Source organism: Haliotis rubra, unplaced genomic scaffold (assembly GCF_003918875.1).
Source record: "Haliotis rubra isolate DU_JTF1 unplaced genomic scaffold, ASM391887v1 Scf1176, whole genome shotgun sequence".
Taxonomy (NCBI): Eukaryota; Metazoa; Mollusca; class Gastropoda; order Lepetellida; family Haliotidae; genus Haliotis; species Haliotis rubra.
In genome coordinates this window covers 123525-146510 of record NW_025765088.1, presented here as the reverse complement: position 1 = coordinate 146510, position 22986 = coordinate 123525, and the positions used below count along the sequence as shown (strand labels likewise).

General features: G+C 40.3%; 2 protein-coding genes and 1 long non-coding RNA gene across 5 annotated transcripts; 1 reads left to right on the top strand and 2 right to left on the bottom strand.

Moving 5' to 3' along the window:
• Positions 1-1120: 1120 nt before the first annotated feature.
• On the bottom strand, positions 1121-2487 carry LOC124258722. Its single transcript, XR_006893662.1, has 2 exons — positions 2059-2487; positions 1121-1508 (listed from the first exon to the last, which is right to left on the bottom strand). It is a non-coding gene; the product is annotated as an uncharacterized LOC124258722 (long non-coding RNA).
• A 3624-nt stretch (positions 2488-6111) lies between these two features.
• On the bottom strand, positions 6112-12010 carry LOC124258703 (mevalonate kinase-like). Its single transcript, XM_046692781.1, has 8 exons — positions 11805-12010; positions 11088-11383; positions 9950-10197; positions 9320-9365; positions 8616-8706; positions 8171-8287; positions 6909-7062; positions 6112-6470 (listed from the first exon to the last, which is right to left on the bottom strand). The coding sequence occupies exons 1-8, from the start codon at positions 11874-11876 to the stop codon at positions 6331-6333; spliced, it is 1164 nt and encodes a 387-aa protein (XP_046548737.1). The 5' UTR covers positions 11877-12010; the 3' UTR covers positions 6112-6330.
• A 443-nt stretch (positions 12011-12453) lies between these two features.
• Positions 12454-20796, top strand: LOC124258682 (corrinoid adenosyltransferase-like). Of its 3 annotated transcripts, none has more exons than XM_046692765.1 (9): positions 12454-12603; positions 13625-13680; positions 13956-14049; positions 14765-14822; positions 17385-17457; positions 18309-18406; positions 18701-18765; positions 19469-19528; positions 19742-20796. In XM_046692765.1, exons 1-9 carry the CDS (start codon positions 12533-12535, stop codon positions 19848-19850), a joined length of 684 nt encoding a protein of 227 aa, XP_046548721.1. In that variant the 5' UTR covers positions 12454-12532; the 3' UTR covers positions 19851-20796. The 3 variants fall into 3 exon arrangements, with proteins under 3 accessions (XP_046548721.1, XP_046548725.1, XP_046548713.1); XM_046692769.1 differs by lacking the exon at positions 12454-12603 and adding an exon at positions 12708-13040; XM_046692757.1 differs by lacking the exon at positions 12454-12603 and adding an exon at positions 13083-13268.
• The last annotated feature ends 2190 nt before the right edge of the window (positions 20797-22986 follow it).

The following is a 22986-nucleotide window of genomic DNA, read 5'->3' as shown; positions in this document are numbered from 1 at the left end:
AGCTTTCATTGTCCAGTCTTCAGATTAGGAAACACAATAATATATTCTAGCAATCTACAGATGAGTAAATTGTAGTTTGCTTACTCATATAGAAGTGGAAATCATTTCTCAAGTCTGCCATGCACAAGATCATGATCAAGTCTGCCATGCACAAAATCATGATAAAGATGAAAGTTTCAAAGTACAGAAACATAGGATTTCTGAGGTCAAATCCAGAATTCAGATTATTACAGCATGTTGTTACAGAGTGGTGTAGCTTAATCCTAAAAGGGTCACTATCACACTGAAGGTACAATATTTAAAGCCCATTTTTGGTGTTCCCTGCTGTGGAACAATTCCCCACATGGGTACAATGTGTGAGACCCATTTCTGGTGTGACATTGCTGAAATGTTGCCAAAAGGGTGTAAAACCCAACTCACTCTTTGTATCTAGTAAGTGATGAAAACTGCCCTCTACACCATACACACGTTTCAATCTCTGAATATATATGGAGCATATTAAGCTGATTTTAGAAATAAGGATGAAATTGTACTCCAGGGGCCTGTTTCACGAAGCTCTCGTAGGCCTAAGATCTCGTAACTTTTCTCGTAGCATTCGTACCTCCTATACTATAACATAGGAGGTACGACGCTACGAGAAAAGTTACGAGAACTTAGGCTTACGATCGTTTCGTGAAATGAGGCCCAGGGCCCTATTTCACAAAGCTCTCGTAGCGCTACGACTATCGTAAGTCAACAGTTACAGTATAGGACGTACGAATGATACGAGAGAAAAGTTACAAGATCTTAGGCTTACGAGAGCTTTGTGAAACGGGGCCCTGCAATGTTGAATGTGTTTTGTTAAAGTTCTAGTTTCCTGCAATGAAATCAAATGGTTGTTGATGATTAGTTGTATTTTGACTGTATGTGATGCTGCCATTGTTGCACAAGGTGTTTAACAACCTTACGTAAATAACCTGAAACATGCTGCGTGTTGTTGACATCAGTTGTTGTTCCGAGCCTGTCCTTATCGTTGTGATAATGGAGAACCATTTGTTGGAACGGACGGATGCTGTTACGTTTACATTTCAAAAATGATACTGAAATGCAAGTTCCGTTTCATATTTAATGGATTTTTTTATTTGTTAAAATCTGAAACTTCAGCATCTGTTGAAAATTTTATTGGGCATTGGGGTAGGTACATGGGTAAATGTATGCTTGTAACCACTAAGGTGTGGGTTCGAGTCCTGACATGGGTACATTGTGCGAAACCAATATCCATCGACATGACATACCTGAAATATGTCTTGATGTGGCTTCAGATCCACCTCACTCTCTCCAGGGGTTGTACTCAGGATTTCAAACATCACAAGGTGAAGGTCAGCTTAAGCTTCAGCTTCACTATTCTGTAGTTACAGGACTTTCATCACAAATACCAATACATAGAGGCCTTCTGCCAGCAAGATGTGTTCTCGTTGTTTTAATACCAGTTGAAGGCTGACTCAGAGATTACAGGCAATATGCCTGAACTTACAGTCAAATCCCGATGATTCGAATGCCGGTGTCTCGAATATTATGCTATATATATAACTCGAAGTACCTGTCGGTCCCTACCATTCCCTGTTATAGTTGTTATCATTTGATTTCCGGTTACACGAATTCGTCTCATGAATACACACGATGACTCGAGAAGGAAATTTGGTCCCAGGAGATTCAAACAACAGCAATCTTGTATACATAAGCCGAAGTCAGTCAATGAGAAGTTGATTGGTGTAGCAAACCGATCCAATTAACAAACCAGCGCGGCTCACACCTTTCCGCCATTGACGGGTGAGTTCAAAAGGCAGATTAGTGATTTTACGGAAATCCCTGTCTGTGCTAATCAGACTGGAACTGATAAGGTGCCCCTATTAGTGATAGGGAAATCATTAGGTAAACAAATGCTTAGGTGGAGGAATTAGGACTGGATCATCTTTTTGTCTACTCTCATAGACATACCAATGTCTCGAATACCCCCGGTACATCGATAAGTCGAATTTATTACTTGGTCCCCAGCGATTCGACTCATTGGAATTTGACTGTACATAGAAAATACCTAATAATGTCTAAAATGAAGACATCCTTTTGATTCTGGGTTAAAGTTGGTCTGCACCGACATGTGACTACATGGATTGGATGATCAGGCTTGGTGCCATCTTATCCAGAAGGCATGGCAGCTCAGAATGTCAATCACTGGATTGTCTGGTCCAGAATCAATTACTGAGAGGCCACCATCATACAGTGGGAATATTTCAGATTAACATCAAGCAGAAAGCATGGGAATCAAAATTTGATTGCAAACTTTTAAATGATGCGTCTTGCTTCTGATAAAATTTTGCAGAGTTTGAAATTCAGGTGCCCTTTTCGTCCCTGTGGTGACACATACTGGTCCTAATGTTCCAATAATGCTGCAACAATTCTCAAAAACCCAGGGAACATTCAAACATTGATTCTGACTTGCAAAGCCTTCGAGCCCCTGTTTGTATGCTGAAGAATGTGCTACTTTTATATGACTGTACATTTGTGTAATATATATTCTAACTGTACGTTATATTTTGCAATCATTTGATTAAAACATTGAAACAGTCATTAGATGTTTGTTTCATGAGATAGTTAAGATTCTAGTCCCTCAGGGGTGGAAATAACTATAAAATTGCTAGTGTACTCCGGTACAGTGGCACATGTAAAATCACTTGCCCTGATAATTTTTCCACTATACCGGCCATTTTCTTGTTGATTTTTTAAATAAACAACATAATTAACATTGGAATATCAACTGGACACCGGTACAGTGTGATATACAAATTTGCTTGCCCGACAGAAAAAAACACTGGACTCGGGCGTCGGGCAATGGGTTATTTCCACCCCTGGTCCCTTATGGACAGCTTGGGATCCATGGAGATCTGGGTTAGAATTGGTCTTCAGCAACCCATGCCTGTAGTAAGAGGCGAGTAACGGGATTGGGTGGTCGTCTCGCTGACTTGTGTTACACGTCATCGTATCCCAGTTGTCTTGATCGATGCTCATGCTGTCTGTTCAGACCCGATTAACTACAGACCGCCACCATATAGTTGGAATATTGCTGAGTGCAGTGTTTAACAAACCAACTACAGACAGCTTGGGTTGTATACACCAAGGTGAGGTGAGGTGAAATGGGGTTTAACGTAGGGGACTGGCAGTGTATATCAGACAGTCCATCGCTACACGCTTCTCACGTATACACCAGGACTGGACGGGCTGCATCTTCTTCACAAGTGACATCATGTACTCACAAACCGATTATATTTGGATTTATGTATGTGGTGGTGGTGGAATTGGGTTTAACGTCGTGCTTGAGAATATTTTGCTCATATGACAGCGTGCATGCGTGTGTATGTGTGGCTCCTTGTACTAGCCCAGACATAAGCTGGTTTGATAGTGCTAGCTCACTAGTTTTATAGTGCCAGCTCACTGAGATACCATGCCGCAGTTAACATACATACATACAAATACTTGTATAGCGCCAATATCCGTAAACCGCTCAAAGGTGCTTTGGCTCTAAGATCGTATTGATATCACATAGAGTTCAAGTGCTTCAGCAAAGCGACATGTCTTTAGATTTGATTTAAAAACAGCTAAATCTGGTTGTGTTCTGAGGTGAGATGGAAGATTGTTCCAGAGATGAGGGCCAGTCGTCTCAAGTGACCTGTCACCATATGTTTTTGTCCTAGTCACAGGAATTGTCAAAAGACACTGGTCATTTGATCGGAGGGAACGTACAGGAGTATAACGATGGAACAGATCACAGAGGTACTGAGGAGCTAGACCATGTATACTTTTGAAAACAAGGAGTAGAGTTTTATATTTTATGCGGTAGTGGACGGGAAGCCAATGAAGTGAGTGAAGAACGGGAGTAATGTGGTCTGATTTCTTTGACTGAGAGACCACTCTGGCTGCAGTATTCTGCACCTTCTGAAGCTTGTGTATAAGATAGTTTGGGAGACCCACAAGAAGCGCATTACAGTAGTCAAGACGAGATGTTACATATGCCTGAATAAGAGATGCTGTAGTCCAGGTATCGTCGAATCATGCCGATGTTGCGAATGTGGTAGTACGCCCTTCTACAGATGTTATTAATGTGTGGCTCCATGGACAGTGAGGAATCAAAAATAACTCCCAAGTTTCGCACCTCGTGGTTTGGCTGAATCTCACACTGACCGATGCTGAATTTAGGAAGAGAGATACTGGGTTGGAGACGCTTAGGGTGGAAAACTATGAGTTCAGTTTTATCATCATTCAGTTTGAGGTAGTGTGACGACATCCAGATTTTGATGCAGCTGACACACTCTTCAATGGTGAGAAATGAAGACACAGCTGATGAGGAAAGTAAGTTAAGCATGAATACCCCACTCAGACACATTATACTGACTCCGAGCCGACCCATTAATGCTGAATGCCAGGCAGGGAACAACAAGATACTCCCCAAAGAGCCGAGCCATAGAAATGGAGCTCACACTGACAGTCACTAAAGATGGTGTTAGTGCCTTGATCATGCTTTAACGGATGGATTTTCGAGCAGTACAAGTATACAATGTTTTTCATCGTAATTTTATTCATTTTTCACACCATTTCCCATATTTACACAAAGGTACTGTACAATTGAATGGAACTAAAAACAATATGAAATTATGTGAACACAAACTCCAGGGACATTTGGTCCCAAAATGTGATTTGGCCATGATTTAGTCATCAGCAACTACAGCTTGTTCAGCTTGACCTGAGCTACTATACATATGCATGACCCGGGAGGTCAAATGGCACAAACGGTAAGCCGAGTTACCTTCATTAAATAGGGGAGCAGAGAATGTTATGAATGCTGCGTTCGTGCGAAGCATGCATACATGGATTCATTACAGAACTTGTCCTGGAAAACAACACTTCTGAAAAAGCAATTATTTCATGTGTTAACTGAATTGTTAATACAGTCATATTTTGGTTTACTAACTTTACAAAGTACAGACGTCAGTTACTTTCACAATCCAATTCACTCTCGCTGTCACTCTCTACATCCAGTTCAATTATCACTTTTTCTATTTCATGTTCAACAGCAATATTTCTGTCCCAGTAGTTAGGACATTGCTGACGATTTCTCAACACTGAGATGTCAAACGGTGACAAAGGTACACCCCTTCACAATAATAGACCCAACCAGTTGTGACACGTCACACAATACATTAGTATTCACTTGATCAGGTCAAGCTGAACAAGCTGTAAGTGCCTTCTAACTGGGTCTCACCACATCAGAATCCATCAAACCATAGCCTACAATGGGCATGTATATGAAACTACTACACCAAAGATCATAATCTGGTCAAAGTTGGATGTGAACGCAAGACCAGCGGATCCTGCAAGGCCAAGGGACACAATTCTGCACTACTACTCTCCATAACTTTCAAACATAACTACTTTCCATTTTCACATCTGACAAGAGCTACTGGCAAACAAGGATAAGTTGAGCACCGACCTGACAATTGACCCATATTAGCATGTATGAGTGCCGCCCACTGGTGCTTGCCATTGTTAGCGAAGGGGACCCAGGTTGTCCGCGATCAAGTGTAGTGTGATGGGTGGCTCAAGGCGTGTGCCGCTACGCGCGGAATCAATTTCATCGTCATGCAATGCACGTGCACTAGCCTACATCTGCTCTACCTTTCACAAACCAAATGGGTTTGCCATGCACCGCCTACTTCTCGTAAACGTGTTCTCTGCGCTGGTCCAACTTATCCTTGTTTGCCAGTAGGAGTGAGCGAGTTGAATTTTACGCAGCTTTCAGCAATATTCCAGCAATATTATGGTGGGGAACACCAGAAATGGGGTTCACACATAGTACCCATGTGGACAAGAGTTAGGTGGATTAAATGGGTGAAATAATAACCGCCAAGCGAGTGGTTTGTTGTGATAACCACCTCGAGGGAACCGAGAGGAAGTTATCGAAGCGAATCACGAGCTTAAGGTGGTTATTTCGCATATACCACAAGGTCAAAAACATTCTTATTCCAGTTGAAATATTATTAACTGCAATGTGCATATATTATAATAAAATAAAAAAATGAATGGTTTTGCATTTATTTATTGAAGATGTTTCCAATAAAAGCATTGAGGTAGAGGCATCGGGTTGTCAACCCCGATCTGCCAAGGGAAAAGTTCTTCTCGAGGTGCGATACCGGGAATAAGGTGAGGCGAAAATCAAATACTTTTCATACAATTATTTAATAAAAAATAAATAGTTGGGAATTTGTCAGTTTTGTGATGCAGGCCCACTTGCATCCCCGGTCATGAGAAAAGCCGATTCAGTTCATCGTCGTTCCCACAATGTGCAGTCACCCCAGGGGAACCAACGCTCGTCTCCCAACACTGAAACTTCATGGTTGCAAATTCTGATTTAATGTCTGTGACTGTTTTTAGTGGAATATCTGGAAAAAAATAACAAAAAATGCATTGATACTTTATTGGCACCTTTGCTTATCCAGCTAATTATTTTTCATTCTGGTACAATGAATACCCCATACTAAGTAGTTTTGTTGTCAAATAACCGTCAAATAAATTTATTCATGAGAATGATACATTGTGAAGTTTTGATAGTGAATGAGTCCACATCCATCCAAATTAATTAGTGTAGAGCTAAAATTATATATCCAATCAAATTACATTTATGAGTGATGGGAATTCCAAGTGAAGTTATTTGACAAACTTACTTAAAAAAGTTTGTGAAGTTGTTCTTGAATTGATAGACAGTTTGGACAAGAAAAATAAGAATCAGAATGGACTGACTGAAGCAAACATCACGTGGCTCCAGAAATGTATAACACCCTGTACAAAGACTCCCTCCCTCACGTATGACGTGTACAAACCTGGTTTGATGAGGATGAAGGCACATCCACCCCCTCCAGCGCCAGTCAACTTGGCATGAAGGTTGTACTTGGCTGCAGTCCTCACTATCTCCTCCAAGGCTGGGTGGTTTACTTGCAATGCCCCTAGGTGGCACTGGTTGATGTCAATCAAATCCTGCAGCCAATCAAAAACCAAATCATACAAAATCTGTGAATTATCTCCCTTGTTACCAGTGAGTTCAGTTGACTCCCAATATAGCTAACATGTTAACACTTTGATTGTCATAATGTGCACCTAGAATACCCTTAATACCCAGGAAGAGACAAGCATGACTTTCTGGATACCTTGTCCTCCCTGAATACCCCAGGTTGAGACAAGCATATCACAAACTATCAACCTTTTCTGCTCCCAGAATCCCAAGGGGTACACGACCCTGGCGGTGTAAAGACAGGACAATACAGTATTGTGTCTCACTATGTGACTTGCATACATTTATAACGCCTGTGTCGTATTACATATGCTACATTACATTACAAGTTACACCAGTGAAGTTCCAGGTTAGAATTGGCCTTCAGTAACCCATGCTGGTCGTAAGAGGTGAGGTGAGGTGAAATTGGGTTTAACGTCGTGCTTGAGAATATTTCACTCATATGACGACGTGCATGCTTTTGTATGTGGATGTGCGCCTGCTTGTACTAGCCCAGACTTAAGCTGGTTTTATAGTGCTAGCCCACTGAGTTACCATGCCGCAGTGAAGCATGATTACCCCACTCAGACACATTATACTGACTCCGAGCCGACCAGTCCTTGTTGTACCCATAAATGCTGAGCGCCAGGCAGGGACCAACAAGTACCACATTTTAACGTCTTTTGGTATGAAGCAGCCGGGGATCGAACCCGCGACCTTCAGCACTCGGTTGCGGACGCTCTAACCACTACACCACGAGGCGGTCTGCTGGTGCGTAAGAGGCTTCCTAACAGGATTGGGTGGTCAGGCTCGCTGGCTTGGTTGACACATGTCATCATATCCAAATCAATGCTCATGCTGTTGATCACTGGATTGTCTGGTCCAGACTTGATTATTTACAGACCGTTGCAATATAGTTGGAATATTGCTGAGTGAGGCGTTAAACAACAAACAAACAAACAAATGAAACATTACTCATATTAGTGGAAACTGTGAATAACAACACAAATTGTTCAACAGCCAGTTTATGCAGATTCTATAGAATTTCTAGTATTTCACTATGGCTCTTTAAGACTGGTTGCAGAATTGACTTACCTCCAGTATTTCATACTGATCGTTTGAGGGGGAGTCTGCCATCTTAGCCAGCACTTCCTCACATCGGTGGGATATGGCCTCTATGGAGTTCAGCACCGGCTCGATAATATCTGGGTGCTATGTCAGAAAATACCATAATTATCACACAATGAAGAGTTCAGAGATAGACTAGGCACTATTGCACTCCTCATGTAGGAAAGGAGTATCAATATCAGGTCACACTAGGAACGAATGAGAGCAAGAGCTGAGCTACTACATGGCCAGCAAACACTTGACCATTCTACTTCTGACAACTTGGTCATTTGTCTTCTCGACCTAGGAAAGTCGTAATTGAACTGTTATTTTACATGTCTGTTAATTAGAGATGAATGAGATAAATATGAAAAAAACTACAATAATCTGTGTATGGGATATGCTATACAACCAGGGGGCAAGGTGGGTATACCTTCTCGTATCTCGCCCTGCATCTGGCTACCAGGACCTTTGTGCTTCTAGGAATTCCAGTATTGACCAGCAATATGTGTAGCTTTGGGACTCTGTAAAACGCCATTGCACAAAAGAATATGAGAGAAGGAGGGGAGAGAGAGAGAGAGAGAGAGAGAGAGAGAGAGAGAGAGAGAGAGAGAGAGAGAGAGAGAGAGAGAGAGAGAGAGAGAGAGAGAGAGAGAGAGAGAGAGAGAGAGAGAGAGAGAGAGAGTTTTATGTGGCTTTTACCATTATTCCATTAATATCATGGCAGAAGACATCAGACATAGGCTTCAGGCTAATGTCAATCTAATGCAGGAGTTGGTTCCCTTATCTGTACAAGGATGTAGTGGTAGTCGGTTCAGGTCACAGGTTTGCCTTGGTCCTGATAACACCTGGTGGAGATGTTTTTGGATGCTCCTCCACCTCAATAATGACGCCGCACTCAGCTGTCCAGCGATCATAATCTGTCACTAAATGTGAGCATGTGCGGGAACCATTTTGTCAATGTTCCTCCCTGACCACCCGATCATGCTGACAAACCAAGACCTACTACTCTTCATGGGTCTCCACCTCATGCTGACAAACCAAGACACTACTGCAGTAATCAGTGTGGTGTCAAACCAAACCCACTCACAAACCTGACCAGAGCTTACAACAACAAAGACCAGACATTGTGCTTACCTTCTCAGAGGTGTAATCTTCCCTGACTTAAACTTGATTGCACCACCTGTAGAGAAAATGCCAATTTCAATGTGATTGTATACCCTACAGCATCTAGATTATCAAGGGTATCTGTAATGTGGCCACCCTAGACTCCTACTCTACCATAGCTTCCGTCTGAGCCCAGTTTGAATCTCACCAGGATATAAATAGCCGTCCAATCAAATTACAGTATTCACTATTGAAACAGCCAAAGATGCTATAATGGCACTTGTTTTGTTGCTGGCTGACATAGATAGGTTATGAAACAGCTGATAGCTCATCTACATCCCAGCCCATTGTAGTAATTCTTTCATAGATTTTTGTGAAAATGCGTAATATCTTCTCCAGTCATTCTCTCACACGCCCATGTATTTACTCGCGATAGGTGAAACAGCTGATAGCTCATTACTCCCAGCCCTTAACTCGCCATAGGTGTTGACAGAGTTATCTGCCCTGAAAGGTTCCTTGTAATATCTCCTCCACTCATTCTCACACACCCATCCACCCACTCACCATAGGAGCTAACAGAGTTATGTGCCCTGAAAGATTTTCATGATATATCTTCTCATTCACCCACTGACTGACTGACTCTCTCACCTACTCACTCACCAAAGGTGCTGACAGAGTTGTCTATCCCTGAAGGGTTTCCATGCAATATTTTCTCCCCAAAGAAAGCCCAAGAGTTGATGAGAACCCGCTCCTCCTCTGACCACTGCCCGTCTCCCGAAGGGGTGGAGATGATCCCCGACAGCTGCAGTAAACTGGCCGCCAGACACACAGAGTAGGAAGCTGATGACCCCAGGCCAGCACTGACCGGCTGGATGGACACCACCTTGAGATCTATAGCCGGCACAGTGCTGGAGACAATGACGTCCACAAGTTTATACACCATCACTCAATACACTAGATGCTGCATCACAATCACAGCAATCTTCTTTTAGAGTTCTGCTTCAGAAAGGAGCACAACCACCAATTTCAGTCTATGTGAAACTTGTTGCCATGGAAATGCCAAAAATATTTTATTCAGAAATCAAAACTACCAAAAGGCACCAGTACACCACCGGACCAATCTATGTGCCAAGTTTGGTGATGAAATAGTGAACAGTTTTAGAGTTCTGCTCCGGAAAAGAGCACTAACACCAATTTCAGTCAAAGTCGAACTTGTTGCCATGGAAACGCCAAAAATATTTAATTCAGAATTCCAAAACTACCAAAAGGCACCAGTACACCACCAGATCCATGTATGTGCCAAGTTTGGTGAAGAAATATTGAACGGTGTTAGAGTTCTGCTCCGGAGAAAACAAATGTGCACGGACGGACGGACGCACGCACGGACGGAGTCCATTTTAATACCCCCCGCAAAACGCGCTGCGGGGGATAATTATTAACAAATATCAGAGACGTAACTTTGAGCTAAAATGCCAAAAACGACTAAAAGCAATCAGCATATTTCACGTCACTCATGAATGGTAACATATTTATGCATGGATGACTAACAAAACAGTGTCTTGAACATATATTTTAGAGGCAGCCCATGAATAAAGACCTGCTTTTGTGTATTGTGCGAATAAACAAACTCTCTTTCGTCACAAACGTTTATGCATGATAATATCGATAGAACAAATTTCATATCAATAATCTTTGATAATTCTTCCCATAGATGATATTTCTGATTATTGATCTTTTTAGCCAGAACTGCATAGATATGAGAATGCTATCACAGATAGCTGTATGCACCTCCACTCACCCGTTGTGTGCAGCTAATGCACAGTATAGATACAAGAATGTTATCACAGCCAGCTGTTTGGTGTCGGATTCATTTTGGTGCACACCAGCAACATCTTTCAACAATGTCAGAAGTTCTTCGGAAACACCCACTGGCTTGTTTGGATCACACAGAGGCAGCGAAACTTGTGACTTGATTCTGTCAGTTGTCCAGGATCTCTTGATGGTGATGTTTGGGAGATCGAGACTGATATTGTTGTCTGCACTTCTCCTCAACAGCAAGTATGTCCTCAGATTAAGACTTGCTGCAATCGCTACCTGAAACATACACATACTTATCAACATTATTATTATTAACATGAATATAATGCACCAATGGTTATAGATCTTTCTCAATCTATGTTTATAAAAATATTGTTTCACAATTAAAGCGACTCGATTTACATATATATAGTTTTTGGTTATGAAATGTTTGAATGTACTTTTACTTACGTTGGTAATATAAATACTAAGCCAAATACCGTATGAGAATATTTGTTCACACTTTACTTGTCTTTCGACTGTTTCCCCATGACATTATAACAAAAACAGTTTTTTCCCATGTCATGGAAAAATAAGCGCATATGCCATCACAGTGCCCGCACCCCAAAAACAAACAGACATGATATTGCATGATATATATGGCGTGCTCCAGTCGTAAAAATCTAACAATGTCAGTAACTATATCCCATATTCTCACCTTTCCATAAACAACCGCATGTTCACCGTGCAAAATTACTTTTCCAGGAGCAGAAACTGTTATGTCCTCCATGACTGAATAAAAACCAACTGACACCCGTCCGAGTTAATTAGTCTCACTGATCACAACACGTGTGGTACCGACAACAGCTGATGAACACGTGGTTATCACCTCATGTTTGTTTACGCGGAAGTCGAAATGCAAGAGAACGACATACTACCTAGAGCAAAACAACCAACACATGGTAGACTTATCTGAACGACCTCTACTGATACTGCCCATCGAAAGCCCAACATTTGCATATTTAGTCTGAAATATGGGGGCACATTCAATAGTTGAACAAAGCATTATCTTGTACTTAATCCTAAGCAAACATACAAGAATAATGCGCGAAACTATAGAGACCGAATGATTAGCAAACTCAGAGACTATATTATATAGTCTCTGGTAAATTATCTTGGCTATCTTGGTTCGTTGTGATGTCTGATTGTTAACTGTGCGTGTCTGACTTGAAACATAACTATATCGAACATTTTACAATGATTACACGATCATGATTTACATCTTCTCGAAAAATGAAACGAATATACACACATTAAAATTTGCCCTGCACATTTCATTGTAGTTAGTTGTATGGAAAGTAGTTGAATAACAAACAACATGGCAGCGCCCTTGTGAAGTTCGTAAATTCGTCTGCTTTTCTCATACCTGATCATACAACTCGGACAATGAGACTTCTGCTGAGATATTCATCACTTCTCCTTTCTGCGGCAAGAAAAGCACCATGTCAAACTACTGTGTAAGCCTCACTTATCAATTAGCGATGATCATCTCAGACATCTGTCATCATTTGATAATATAGCCTACTCCTGTGCTTCATAGCCTATGATTAGGGCCATTGCATCCCTCCAGTGTTAGGCAAGAGCGCAGTTTATTTGGGGTGCTGAAGGGGTCGGTGTCGGCACGGGTACTTCAGCTATGTACCCAAGAAAGGCAACCTTGCCTCAGAATACAGAACGTACCCGTCGACGACTCGACGAGTTCTTTCTGCGCTGTTTTGATCGGAACTGCCACTGTATGAGATGCACACGACTGCGTTATATAAGAAACGAGTGACAAATATTTCTCTACAGTATGCACGATATCGCTCGTAATCAGGCAAACGGGATCTCTCAGATGAACCGGTTTCGGTTTGGGTTTGAGCAATATGGATTCATCTGTCGTTCTTGGTACCGGGTACGTTTATGAATGTATTTTGACTTTGGGTCGGGTGCATTACTGTATACAGAACGTACTTGGTGTGCATATCTGTTGTACCCGTGCTGACAACATGTCAATTGGTGTTACAGCGACTGGCTGTAGTCGCTTTCACACCAACTGACTAATGTTCACTGATCTTCTATTTTCACATGCATTTACTATCCTAAGTTCATTGTGTTTCGTGGTCAGGTTTCTGTTCAATAAGTAAGTTATTCTAAAGTTAAAAACTAATTGTGAAAATGTCAACACAATTTATTATTTACTCATGACAATGACATAATCAATATATGTTTCTTGGGATGTCATCAAGGTAATATTCAACAGACATGATCAGTGAGTTAATTGTATGCACAGCATGCCAGCTGTCACTCAGTATATTTTATTATTGTGATTGATTTTATTCAATATTTACAGATAGCAGAGTCTGGTCATATGATTAAAAAACAATCCTAGTATTAATTAGATTATTATTACAAATGATAAATGTTATGAATACTTGTGAAATAAAGAATTTAGTATGAGTTCTGTGTATATTTTATACTTAGGTAATTTTGCTTCAGATGTATCAAACCACATAGAAGCTATACAAAGATCTACACCAGAACTGGGGATAAAGGTAACACATTATTCATGAAGAGTTGATTAGCATCTACACTCTGCCTCTGTGGCAATAAAGAAGTTGTCAATCCATAAAATTTGTTCCTATTCATCATACCAGCTTCTAGATGCCACTTAAAGAAATTATTCATTATGTTGAATATGTATATGTGCCTGATTTGTGAAAAGCTTAAAGAATTCCATGTTTTCAACTCAGATGGCATGTTAGAACTAACTAAAGAAAAAGTTAAGGCAGTGTATTTTGTTATTACTTAATGTTGTTTCGTCATACAGGAACCTCTGCCACATTTACTGGTGAACGACGGGCAAAGGATAGTGACATATTCATTGCTCTGGGAACGACAGATGAACTGTCTTCATCCATAGGGTAAGTTATGTTCGGCCATTGTGAAGACATCTTCAGCCATTGCTACTTCATGTTTAGCCATTTTGTAGGGCTGTTCCCATTTTTATTTGTAATCATAAATAAAAGTTGTTATTAAAGCTTAATGAAGCATAGTGATTTTGATGTGTATTTGCTCTATAAATCAAGCATTACCTCGATTATAAGTATTTTTTTGTTTAAAAATACTTCATGCAATATATTGCAATACATATCGCAATACATGCTTTGCATCGCAATATATCGCAATATGAAAATTCTTTGCAATACCCACCCCTACCATTTTGTAAGGCATGTTAGAATTTGTTAGTACTACATGTTCAGTCATGGAGGAAGATATGTTCAACCACATGGCAAGTGAAGTTCAATCTTGTGTAAGTTATGGAGTTGGGTAAGTGATGTTCCACAGTTAAAACCATACAGCAGGTAAACAATATATCATTATGCTTTTCTCTTTTAAGCCGGACAAATGACAAAGTACAGCATCTAAGGTCAAAGTACAATCTTTGATATTAACACAGTCTCCGTAATGACCTTCTTTGTGAATCATGTTAGAGATAAGCTCATACTTTGAAGTTGTTGACCTTGTTTTGAACAAAGCTCAACTAGCGACTTGCCTTGTCATCAGATTGCAACAATTGCTGAAATGTTTGAATTGGTTCAAAGGTGTTTTAATTGCTATAGTGTAAATTTGTTGCAGATTAGCAAGTGAATACTGTGAAGAGGCTGGTCACAGTGTCATTGATAAGCTTCAAGAGGTGAGTTTTTGTTAAGATAATTCAGATATGGTGTAGATAACCAAGTTCACAGAGGACAGTTATTGTGCCTAGGTCAACGGCAAATGACAGTAGGAATTCTGAGTAGAAAGATTCAAGTTTCAAATGAACACTTTTAATGTTATTGTGATAATAACGTATGTTTTAGTTTTGCAAAGGTGATGTGTATGTCACTCATGAGAAGGGCTGTGATGTAACATGGTGGTTAAAGTGCTCTGCCAAATGCCTGGTACACTTTTACTTAAACGAAATACCTGTAAAATTTCAAACAATAAGGAGAAAATAGTGTTATCATTTCCCAGCTTTTTTCCACAAAAAATAAGTTGAAATTGTCCCGTTTCGGCTAACAGCATTAATCCTGTTAGATTCAGTGTATGTTGTCCTGTTTCAGCTAACAACATTAAACACTGTTCTTTGTTCATCCTGTTAGATCCAGTGTATGTTGTCCTGTGTGGCTAACAGCATTAAACACTGTTCTTTGTTCATCCTGTTAGATCCAGTGTATGTTGTCCTGTGTGGCTAACAGCATTAAACACTGTTCTTTGTTCATCCTGTTAGATTCAGTGTATGTTGTCCCGTTTCAGGCTACGACATTAAACACTGTTCTTTGTTCATCCTGTTAGATTCAGTGTATGTTGTCCTGTTTGGCTAACGACATTAAACACTGTTCTTTGTTCATCCTGTTAGATCCAGTGTATGTTGTCCTGTTTGGCTAACAGACATTAAACACTGTTCTTTGTTCATCCTGTTATCTCCAGTGTATGTTGTCCTGACAGCATTAAACACTGTTCTTTGTTCATCCTGTTAGATTCAGTGTATGTTGTCCTGTAATGGCTAACGGCATTAAACACTGTTCTTTGTTCATCCTGTTAGATTCAGTGTATGTTGTCCGTTTATTCAGATTAAACACTGTTCTTTGTTCATCTCTGTTAGATTCAGAAGTGTATGTTGTCCTGTTCAATATGGAGCATTAAACACTGTTCTTTGTTCATCCTGTTATCTCCAGTGTATGTTGTCCTGTGGGCTAACAGCATTAAACACTGTTCTTTGTTCATCCTGTTATCTCCAGGTAGTTGTCCTGAATGGCTAACAGCATGAATAAAACTGTTCTTTGTTCATCTTTTCAGTGTATGTTTGTCCATGTGCAGCATTAAATTAAACTGTTCTTTGTTCATCCTGTTAGATTCAGTGTATGTTGTCCCGTTTGACTAACAGCATTAAACTGTTCTTTGTTCATCCCTATTTGAATTCAGTGTATGTTGTCACGTTTTTCTGGAGCTGAACTCTGTTCTTTGTTCATCCTTCACCAAATTCAGTGTATGTTGGTCCTGTGTGGTAACAGCTGGTGTTCTTTGTTAGTCCTGTTAGATTCTGTGTATGTTGTCCTTTTTGGCTAACAGCATTAAACACTGTTCTTTGACATTCAGCCTGTTAGATTCAGTGTATGTTGTCCCGTTTCGACAGCATTAAACTCTAAAACCGTTCATCCTGTTAGATTCAGTGGTGTATTTTGTCACGTTTGTGGCTAACAGCATTAAACACTGTTCTTTGTTCATCCTGTTAGATTCAGGTGTATGTTGTTTTGTGCAATTCTGAATTAAACACTTTTGTTCTTTGTTCATCCTGTTATCTCCAACAAATGTTGTCCTGTGTGGCTAAAACAGAATTAAACACTGTTCTTTGTTCATCCTGTTAGAGCCAGTGTATGTTGTCCTGTGTGGCTAATGGCTTTAAACACTGTTCTTTGTTCATCCTGTTAGATTCAGTGTATGTTGTCCCGTTTCGGCTAACAGCATTAAACACTGTTCTTTGTTCATCCTGTTAGATTCAGTGTATGTTGTCCCGTTTCGGCTAACAGCATTAAACACTGTTCTTTGTTCATCCTGTTAGATTCAGTGTATGTTGTCCTGTGCAGCTATCGACATTAAACACTGTTCTTTGTTCATCCTGTTATCTCCAGTGTATGTTGTCCTGTGTGGCTAACAGCATTAAACACTGTTCTTTGTTCATCCTGTTAGATTCAGTGAATGTTGTCCCGTTTCGGCTTACGACATTAAACACTGCTCTTTGTTCATCCTGTTAGATCAAGTGAATGTTGTCCCGTTTCGCCTAACAGCATTAAACACTGTTCTTTGTTCATCCTGTTAGATCCAGTGTATGTTGTCCTGTGTGGCTAATGGCTTTAAACACCGTTCTTTGTTCATCCTGTTAGATTCAGTGTATGTTGTCCCGTTTCGGCTAACAGCATTAAACACTGTTCTTTGTTCATCCTGTTATCTCCAGTGTTTGTTGTCCGTTTCGGCTATCGACATTAAACACTGTTCTTTGTTCATCCTGTTAGATCCAGTACATGTTGTCCCGTTTGGCCTAACAGCATTAAACACCGTTCTTTGTTCATCCTGTTAGCATGGTTAGATCCAGTGTATGTTGTCCTGTGCAGCTATCGACATTAAACACTGTTCTTTGTTCATCCTGTTAGATCCAGTGAATGTTGTCCCGTTTCTGCTAACGACATTAAACACTGTTCTTTGTTCATCCTGTTAGATCCAGTGTATGCTGCAAGATGTGGGATCCTGCATCGCTACGCCGACTGGTTCCGCCAGGGAAGCTCACAGAAGTAGGTGAAACAGCCTGTACACATAGAGATAAGTGAACAAACACACACTGGCATAGAGACACTCAGAGATTCTTAGGACACATGCCTATACCTACACCCTCACACACACACCCTCACTCGCATGCACAGTCACACAGACAGATGCACACACAAAGACACTGACATGGATCTAGACTCAGCCATGCCTACACCCTCCTTTACAGACATACACACATTCACACACACAAAGGCACACAGAGACATAGACACAGACACACAGGAGGGGTGCATTAGGCGGGTACTACAGATATATACCAACAGAAATGTACCTTAGCCATAATGAGGAATACAAGACGTGTACGATTCCATTCCCATTGTGTCATTATTCTTGACGGAACTGTCATACCCTTAGATACATTTGATTGCGTATGTAAGTAATGAGAATACACAGTAGCGGATATTTCGCGATGCACATGAATACCATTCGCAATCATTTGAAACGGGAACACCTACATACAGTTTAGCTTTTTGGGATTATGGAATATGGACTCGATCACACCCTCCTTTTTGACTTTGTTTAGGGTACAAATCTGTATATAGACACACAGAAACACATACTCACTTTCTAGAAGAGAATATTGGGCTATATGCATCTGTTTTCTAACCAATATAAATATATACAACACAAGTTTATAGACATCATGGAAATGAAAGAATATCATTTACAGCCAGCCAGGTGAAAACACTGATTACCACTTATAATGAATGTAGATTGTTTGCAGATATTCTTTTTATTTCTTCTTACTAGCCTTTCCCATGTAATTTTTAGCATGCACCTAGTCTTCTATCATATGTGTAATTTATCTTCACAGAGAGGACAGAGTTCAGCAAGGAGTACGTGCAGCAGCTGGAGGCCTGGATTGATGCCCTGTCAGCAGAGTTACCTCCCCTTCAGAACTTCATCTTGCCTGTATGTAAATCTGTGTTGTTGTAGCTTGTTGAGTATGCAGATTTGGTCATGACATTTATAGCAACCGTATCACCAAGCGTTTGCTTGAAACAACCTTATGAACTGTCAAATTTAAAACTATTGATAGAGAGTATTTCTCGGCACCAAATGTAAAAAGTAAATGAGGAAGATTGGGTATTAGGTGTTCTAAGTTCTAATTAGAGATGCTGTTATTCCATATGGAGATACTGTTATTCTATGTAGAGTTACTGTTATTCCATGTAGAGATATTGTTACTGTTATGTATAATTTTAGTCTGGTGGGAAGACATCTGCCTCACTGCATGTTGCACGTTCAATCTGCCGGAGAGCTGAACGAAGGTAAATATTTACTAAACTCTTATTACGAGCGCGAGCCTTGACTGACTAATTTGTAATCTCACCATATCTGTGTCAGTTTAGGGATGACAGAGTAGACACAATTATGACTTCTGTGCTGATGTAATAGTACATTAAAACACTTGTTTCCATAAGTACCATCATATACTGAAGTTATCAACTGAAGTTCACATCATCGACCACTAGTTTGATGGGCCAGCTCTAGATTACTTGAGGGCCTTGATGACATGTCTGTGACATTGCTATTGAAAGGTCTGACTGACTTCCTCATGTTTTGACCCGTGAAGATCCGGGTTAGTATTGATCTTCAGTAACCCATGCTTGTCGTAAGAGGCGACTAACGGGGATCTGGTGGTCAGGCTCACTGACTTGGTTGACACATTGTATCCCAATTGCGTAGATCGATGCTCATGCTGTTGATCACTGGATTGTCTGGTCCAGACTCGATTATTTACAGACTGCCGCCATATAGCTGGAATATTGCTGAGTGCGGTGTAAAACTAAACTCACTCACTCCTCATGTACTGTATATATATATCCTACACACAAAAGGTTAAGGCAACCTGATTCTTTTGTATTAATCAGTTGATCTGTTGTGGCAGGTGGTCTTTTTGTGAACAGTACAAATCTGCATTTCCAACTTTAACATGAGATTCCTGCTACACAGTGTGAGTCTGTATTTCAGTGTGACCCCTATGGCGAGAGACGGGGAAATTGACGAAGAAGCACTGAAGTTCCTTAACAGGTTTGTACAATATTAAGTCAGATCTGACAAATGATGTTTTTTGAAAATACATGTGAAACATAACTGTTAATAGACAATGGTAAGAGAGACCTGAATGACTATATTTCATGTTTTAATGCTAAATATATTTTCATCAAGTACTTTATACATGGATACGGAAAAAATGATGCAGACACACTGATGTTTGACATTGACCTTTGTGTATGTGTCAAGGCTGAGTGACTTCCTGTTTACCGCGGCACGGTACACCTGCATGAAGGAGGGGAAGACCGAGAAAATCTACAGGAGGCCGGACTTCAACAGGAAAGAGGAAGGCCCTTGACGGAGGAGAAGATTGAATAGATCTGTAGGGATGTGGTGAAGACCAAAGTCGTTGGCTGAATGTCAGTGCGACCTCACAACAGATTGGTACTGGTCACTGTGACCTCTCAACTGATGGGTACAGATGGGTACTGTGATCTCTCTCAGTCAGTGTGTGTGGTTTGTAAGAAACTGCTTGACAAAGAAGTGATGCATTGAAACTTATTTACAGGAGTATGATCTTTCAATGCCTGAAGTGATTTGTGAAGTGCCTCCAGTTATGTCTGCAAGTGTTTTGTGTCGAAATATTTAAACTTACTATGATCTAGGGCCAGTTACTTTCATAAGAATGTTATAAGTTATACAACAATGGTACAAATGATATAATATTGTTCTGACACGAAGGTCAATATTACTTTTGAGTGTATAACAGTGGTAAGAAATATGAAGACAAATCTATTTCAGGGCTCTTCTTTCCTGGTATCTCTACAATGTCAAAGTTGTTGTCATGTGGATAGTTTCTGTGGTAGCTATATATGGTAGTATAGAAAAATTGAAAGATTATACAGGATTATGTTAAAAGACAGATTTAATGCTTCTCAAAATAGAAATATTTATAACATTTTAGATGTTAATAGTTTCACACTTGACATACTGTGTCGCATTATGTGTTATGTATGGATATGTACTTAGCACCACCTATACCTACACACAGATTCATGGAGAAGATGTTGGCCTTCACGACTCATTGACTTAATGTATGTTAAAGATTGGTGGAATTTGTACAAATTAATATAACATATTTTGTAATCTGATCAGTCTGAATATAATAGATCTGTCATGTCTATTAAACCTTTTATAAAATATTCTGAATTCTGTAATAATTGCATTCATGAATATTTTACTGTTTACACAATCAACTATGTGACAGATAAAGGGGTTTTCAAGATTAATTGGTTTTCATAATCTTCCTGTATGATGCTGTCCATTTAGATACTGTGTGGTAGTTAAAACATACATAATAACACCAGTGAAGATTCGGGTTAGAATTGGTCATCAGCCATCCATGCTTGTCACATGTCATCGTATCTGAGCTGCGTCACCCGACGCTCACTCTGTTAATCACTGGATTGTCTGATCTGGTCTATTAGTTACAGACATCTGCCATAATGCTGAAATATTGCTGACCCGTGAAGATTTGGGGTAGAATAGGTCTTCAGCAACCCATGTGCTTGCCATAAAAGGCGACTATGCTTGTCGTAAGTGGCGACTAACGGGATCGGGTGGTCAGTTTCGCTGACTTGGTTGACACATGTCATCGGTTCCCAATTGCGCAGATCGATGCTCATGCTGTTGATCACTGGATTGTCTGGTCCAGACTCGATTATTTACAGACCGACACCATATATAGCTGGGATATTGCTGAGTGCGGCGTAAAACTAAACTCACTCACTCACTCACTCACTCACTGAAATATTGCTGAGTGTGGCATAAAACAAGAAACAAATACATAATATAGTTGGGGAAATGAGTGTGAGAGAGTGTTATCTCATCAACTATATTCTGGCTGTATCAAGGTTGTCTGTTAGTATTGAAGTACCGGTAATTGCCCAGGGTGGTAACTAGAACTCCGATCAGTGTAGGGTATGATGCCAAATATTATACGGTTTATAATGAATAAAAGTCTGCTTGTCTCAGGCATAATAAAAGCAAAATACCTATGGATGAAAACTTTTATTATGTTATGATGGGGACATTTCGGTATAGAGTCCTATACCATTGCCAAACAAGAGTGAAATATTACAGCATAGAACAGACTTATAAACATCTAATGGAGATTACCAAATACAGGATGGTAATATTCATGAAAGGATTAACAACAACAGTGGATATTTGTGATTAAAACAGTGGTGAGTGAGTTTAGTTCTACGCTGATTTTAGAATATTCCACCAATATCATGGCGGGGGACACCAGAAATGGGCTTCACACATTGTACCCATGTGTGGAATCGAACCCAGGTCTTTGGCATGACGAGTGAATGCTTTAACCTCTAGGCTACCCCACCGCCCTTATTAAAACAGTAACAACTGGAGGAAGCCAACTGTTTGTGAGGTGGTACAATATATACAGTGCTGACATGATCAGTTAGGGATGAGAGCTGGAGGGGGCTGTTGTATTATCAATTTATTATATGCTGACGGGATGAGGTATCATTGATCTTTGTTGATTGAAGGCTTGTGTCATTGGACATTGCCAGTTTCCTGTTGGTGAAGTCACAGTGGGTGTTAAGTAAGATGATTACATAGTTCCATTTGATCTTGTGGTTATATGGTGAGAGATGGCTGAATTGTGCACATTGTGGCCTAATTTGGTAAAAGAAATTAAATATTAATTTATTCTGATGTTGTTTCTGATTGAATGGGACAATGTAAAAACTCATCAAACACCATCCATGACTTCACTGAAAGCATGTACAGGAATGTTGGTCTTTAGATCAGCTTGTTCTTGTAATCCTGGTCTTGTTGGCCTCACAATGGTTCTGTACGACAATTGCCAGTAATCAGAGTTTGGTAAACTGAAACATGCCCTTAAATCCTCAAAATTCAAAACTACCCAACATCAACCACAAGACTCTACAGCTCTAAGTGAACTTAACCATACCTCCACTTGAATCTACCCAATCTCAATCAATGTCAATTCATTGCCACTTGATGTCTACCCATCCCCACTGGATGTCTACCCAACCTTGCTTGCTATCTAACTAACCCCACTTGGTAGCTACCCAACCTCATTTGATATCTACCCAACCTTGCTTGGTGTCTACCCATCCTCACCTGGTATCTACCCAAACTCACTTGGTATCTACCCAATCCCACTTGGTATCTACCAAACCCCATTTGGTATCTACCCAACCCCACTTGGTATCTACCCAACCCCACTTGGTATCTACCCAATCCCACTTGGTATCTACCCAACCTCACTTGGTATCTACCAAACCCCACTTGGTATCTACCCAACCCCACTTGGTATCTACCCAAACTCACTTGGTATCTACCCAACCCCACTTGGTATCTACCCAACCCCACTTGGTATCTACCCAATCCCACTTGGTATCTACCCAACCCCACTTGGTATCTACCCAATCCCACTTGGTATC

What these genes read in the sequence shown, in the direction of transcription:
- LOC124258703 (XM_046692781.1), bottom strand. Translation starts at nt 11,876, where the DNA reads ATGGAGGACATAACAGTTTCTGCTCCTGGAAAAGTAATTTTGCACGGT. An exon ending in ATGCGGTTGTTTATGGAAAG is followed by an intron (nt 11,384 to 11,804) that starts GTGAGAATATGG and finishes TGTATGTTTCAG; the next exon opens with GTAGCGATTGCAGCAAGTCT. An exon ending in AAGATTACACCTCTGAGAAG is followed by an intron (nt 8,707 to 9,319) that starts GTAAGCACAATG and finishes GGCGTTTTACAG; the next exon opens with AGTCCCAAAGCTACACATAT.
- LOC124258682 (XM_046692757.1), top strand. Translation starts at nt 13,189, where the DNA reads ATGTTCACTGATCTTCTATTTTCACATGCATTTACTATCCTAAGTTCA. An exon ending in CACCAGAACTGGGGATAAAG is followed by an intron (nt 13,681 to 13,955) that starts GTAACACATTAT and finishes TTCGTCATACAG; the next exon opens with GAACCTCTGCCACATTTACT. An exon ending in TTCAGAACTTCATCTTGCCT is followed by an intron (nt 18,407 to 18,700) that starts GTATGTAAATCT and finishes GTATAATTTTAG; the next exon opens with TCTGGTGGGAAGACATCTGC.